The sequence below is a fragment of the Coturnix japonica genome, chromosome 27 (genome assembly GCF_054131305.1).
Source record: "Coturnix japonica strain WE chromosome 27, WE-NBRP24, whole genome shotgun sequence".
Lineage (NCBI taxonomy): Eukaryota > Metazoa > Chordata > Aves > Galliformes > Phasianidae > Coturnix > Coturnix japonica.
In genome coordinates, this window is record NC_140689.1 from 6,034,997 (window position 1) to 6,039,537 (window position 4,541).

At 48.5% G+C, this 4,541-nt stretch overlaps 1 protein-coding gene across 1 annotated transcript; it reads right to left on the bottom strand.

The window, feature by feature from the left end:
• Positions 1-475: 475 nt before the first annotated feature.
• LOC146756406 (olfactory receptor 14C36-like) lies at positions 476-1,441 on the bottom strand. The gene has a single exon (XM_085524460.1). The coding sequence runs from the start codon at positions 1,439-1,441 to the stop codon at positions 476-478; it is 966 nt and encodes a 321-aa protein (XP_085380586.1).
• Between the last annotated feature and the right edge of the window lie 3,100 nt (positions 1,442-4,541).

The window sequence follows — 4,541 nt, forward strand, 5'->3', positions numbered from 1 at the left end:
AACTATTGCAGAGGGGCTTGGGTAAGCAGGATGTCAGGTCAGATAAGAAAAGAATATTTTGAAACTCCACTGTCAGCGTTATGGGGAACACTGGGCAAGGGACCAGCTGGAAACTGTTGCAGGCTGAAGTCAACGCACGGTTTGATGAACAGCCGTGTGCTTCCTGCTGGATTGTGGGCTTCTGAGAACATCTGACCCCGACTGCTCCAGAAATGTCTCAAGAAGGAGGACAGACAGAGTCACTGCACATCCTTAATTTTCTTAAGGTTCATGGAGAGCCTGGTTCATTATGTACAGTGCATCTGGGCTACACTAAAAAGTTACAAGCTGAAGAGGAATTGATTTGAATAATGACATTTTAGTAAAAAGCATTACAGTATTTAAAAAAAAAAAAGAATAAGATTTAATACATTACACTTACAAAAATCGATTGAAACAAAACAAAACAAAGAGTTTGCAACAGTATAAAGCTGCATTACATGTCATGAATTCCAATAGACGAGCAATTCACTGCCTTTAAAACACATCTGGTTATCACTTCCCTCACAGCATTCTTGACTTCATGGTTCCTCATGCTGTAGATGAGGGGGTTTACTGCTGGAGGCACGACTGAGTACAGAAGTGCCACCATCAGGTCCATGGATGGGGAGGAGATGGAGGGGGGCTTCAGGTAGGCAAAAAAGCCAGTGCTGAGAAACAGGGAGACCACGGCCAGGTGAGGGAGGCACGTGGAGAAGGCTTTGTGCCGTCCCTGATCAGAGGGCATCCTCAGCACAGCAAGGAAGATCTGCACATATGACGCAACTATGAAAACAAAGCACCCAGAGGATAAAATGACACGAAAAATGAGAAACACAACTTCCCTGAGATTTGATTCTGAGCAGGAGAGCTTGAGGATCTGGGGGATTTCACAGAAAAACTGGTTCACAACATTGCCTTTGCAGAGAGGCAGTGAAAACGTACTGGCAGTGTGCAGCAGGGAGTAGAGAACCCCAGTGCCCCAGGCAGCTGCTGCCATGGTGGCACAAGCTTTGCTGTCCATCAAGGTCCCGTAGTGCAGGGGCTTGCAGATGGCAACGTAGCGGTCATAGCACATGATGGTGAGAAGGGAATACTCTGCTGACATGAAGAAGGAAAAGAAAAAGAGCTGTGCAGCACATCCTGTGTAGGAGATGGCCCTGGTGTCCCAGAGGGCGTTGGCCACGGCTTTGGGGAGAGTGGTGGAGATGCAGCCCAGGTCGAGGAGGGCCAGGTTGAGGAGGAAGAAGTACATGGGGGTGTGCAGGCGGCGGTCGCAGGCTACGGCTGTGCTGATGAGGCCGTTGCCCAGGAGGGCAGCCAGGTAGATGCCCAGGAGGAGCCAGAAGTGCAGGAGCTGCAGCTGCCGCGTGTCTGCCAACGGCAGCAGGAGGAACTCGCTGATGGAGCTGCTGTTGGGCATCTGCTGCTTCTGGGCTTGAAGTCCTGCTCAGAGTGCAGAAGATAATGACAAGCCCAGACCATTCTCAGAGACACTCCTCCTGCTATAATATGAAATGTTTTCATTCTCCTACAACAGTGTACATTTAGCACCATTACTTGCATTTAATTTCATGTTGTTCAGCATTTCTTAAGCAGAAGCAGTATATGGAGCTCTAACCTTCCTCTTATTTTCTTATTCCTCCTCCCTGGATATTTTCATGTGCTTCATGTCTCATATCTTTAACCCAACTGCTCTTAGAGCCCCAAAACAGCCTCTGTGCCATTCAGTGTAAATTCTAAAAAGCTGTCTGCTTGCAGGTTAATTATTCATGTCTACTGAAAGTAGGGATATTTTCAATTGGTTCCATCCTTCAGGAAATGGGATACTGAGAGCACATCATGTGTGACTGTTCTCAAAACAAGCAATTGATTGAAGAAAAATTCTCAGAGCTGTGACAGCCCCTTTTACATTTCTGCCTCCAATCCTTTCTGCGTTCCCCCAGAACAGGAAATTGAAACCCGCTGCATTGGCTCTGCTCTTGCAAAGTACCCTCATAAACATACTGTTGTGCAGTGAAGCTGTGATCCTTTGACCTAGGCAGCAGCTGTGGCAGCACAAGCCCTGCCGGGGGCTCCTTCCCCCAAACGTCTCCCTGCAGCGCCCCGGGCAGCTCCCTGGGCAGGCTGAGTGCTGAGCCTGGCAGGCAGCAGAGTCCCATACCCGGCACAGAGCCCCTGGGGCACAGCAGGGACCCTGCTCTGCAGGACAGCCCTGGGCACCCGCCTGCAGCCCCGGCTGCACAGCCTGCAGTCATGCTGGGACACACAGCCCTCAGGGCTGTGATTTCATACTGCAGCACAGAAGCCCTCAGCTGGAACCGAAGTCTTTTTCCACAGTAAAGGAACATGCAGTGCCTGTGGCCATGTCTTCTATGGGATGTCCCACATTTATATAATCCTCTATTAAAAGCAGCTGCATTACCTACTGCAAGAGACTTACCATGTCATGGTCTGTGAGCATTGTTCTTGCTGTGTGCTCACAGCTTTCTCACACAGTACCCATCCTCCAAGTTCTCTCCAATTTTTCTCCTCTCCTCTGTCACCTGCAGGCTGTGCTGTGCACAAGAGCTGCTCCTGGGCACAGCTGCCTCTCTAAAGAGCTGTACACTTTTATGAGCTCCCTGTGTCCCAGGAGCCTGGTCCAGCTCAGCATAAGATGATGTCAGTTTTTATGTTTCCCACTCACCTCCCCTGAGATGTCCCTGGGTCCTCATGGCCATCAGCTCCTGAAAGACAACAGTGTGCTTTGAAATCTGCTCAATTATCCACCAGACAATTCCTGACATGAGGTGAATCGTACCAGGGAGTGTTTGATGAAACAAAAATTGCACCCAGACAACAAGAAGGAGGGTTGGACTTCCCCTGTGCAGGGCAGTGATCCAGCAGAGGCTGTACAGGCACCTCATACCCAGATGGAAACCTTGGGGCTGAAATGGGATTCAGCACCCCACGGACCCACAGGAGCTGGGATTCCTCTGGTTCAGCTAAGATGTGTACAAGGAGTTGTACAGAGCGGCTTTAATATCTTCTTTATAACTGTAAATTAATAAACTATAAATGTCTGCTGGATTCTTTAAGCTCTCTCTAGATAACTCTCCATTTTGCTGAACAAGTTTGAAAACCTGAAGAAGATTACAGAAAGGCACAAGACACAAGACGCTCTTTAGGTTATAATGGGCCCCAGGGCGCATTTGATGTTTAGTCCATCAATCTCCAGTGCAGAGAGAAGTTTGCACATAGTGCTCAGCAAGACAAAGTCATAAGTAACAGTGAAGTTTCTTGGAGTATTAATGGGCCCACTGAGGGACATTACAGGCAAGATTCCCAAGGGACTTGTTAGAGAAGATAATTGGAAGACAAGATTACAGGCAATGAAAGGCACTGGCATGGTGGCTCTAATGCTAAGAAACCCCTCCTTTGCCTTACGAAATAGACAGGCCAAGCCCTGATCCCCATACCCTTGTCATGGAGATCTGGTCTCATGTTGGCTCAGGACCCTTCCTGGGGCAGTGGGATGGAGGTCTGTATGATGTTAAATGAAAGACATGGGGACAGAAGATCCCAGGCTCTGCATGGCGTGCAAGGATACTGTCAAGTTCATGTCCCATGTGTGCCCTGTGTTTCATTGCAGGTTGCGGGTTGTGAGAAGGGCCCAGTCTGAGCAAGCAGTCAATCCCAATGAAACTCTGAACTTCAGATCTCTCAGTTCCAGTGCCCTCCTATGCACACTCTCTCATAGTTTGATGTTTTTGATGTTCTGCATTGCCCAGAAGTGCACCCAGTGCTCCAGGTGAGGCTGCAGCAGTGCAGAGAATACAGTGACAATCCTTTCCCTCACCCAGCTGGCAATAACTTGCTTGATGCACTCCAGGGGACCGTTGGCTTTCCTGGCTGCCTGGGCACACTGCTGACTCACATTCAATTTGATGCTGACCAGGACCCCAATCCTTTTCAGTCAGACCACTCTCCAGTGTCCCATATCCAGTCAGTGTTAATGTCCAGGGTTGCCCCTACCCAGGTGCACAATCAAGCACTTGTTCTTGTTATGCTTTATGCACTTGGTGCTTAGTACCAACTGGTACCCACTTCTCTGCCTTGTCCACATCTCTCTGCAAGTCCTCTCCACCCTCAGTGGAGGAAACATCAAATCCTCATCTGGTCAAATCAGCAAACTTGCTCAGAACATCTTCTAGTCCTGCATTCAAGTCATACATAAAATATGAAAGAGAAGTGGCCCTAAAGTGGAGCTCTGGGGAACCCTGATAGTGAATATCTAACAGCCTTAATGAACCCACTGACTATAGTCCTTTGCGCCTGACCTATTGGCCAACTGTTCACCTACCACGTTATGTTTCTGTCTAGCCATATGCAGTACATTCTGTCCAGAAGGGTGCTGTGAGAAATAGCCTGAAAAGATCTACCGAAATCATCAAGGATAACATCAACTGGATTCTCTTGTTCAGCTAAATGGATAACCATGTCATAAAAGGATCTATAGTTAAACAGGACCATCTCCGTTG

What these genes read in the sequence shown, in the direction of transcription:
- LOC146756406 (XM_085524460.1), bottom strand. Translation starts at nt 1,441, where the DNA reads ATGCCCAACAGCAGCTCCATCAGCGAGTTCCTCCTGCTGCCGTTGGCA.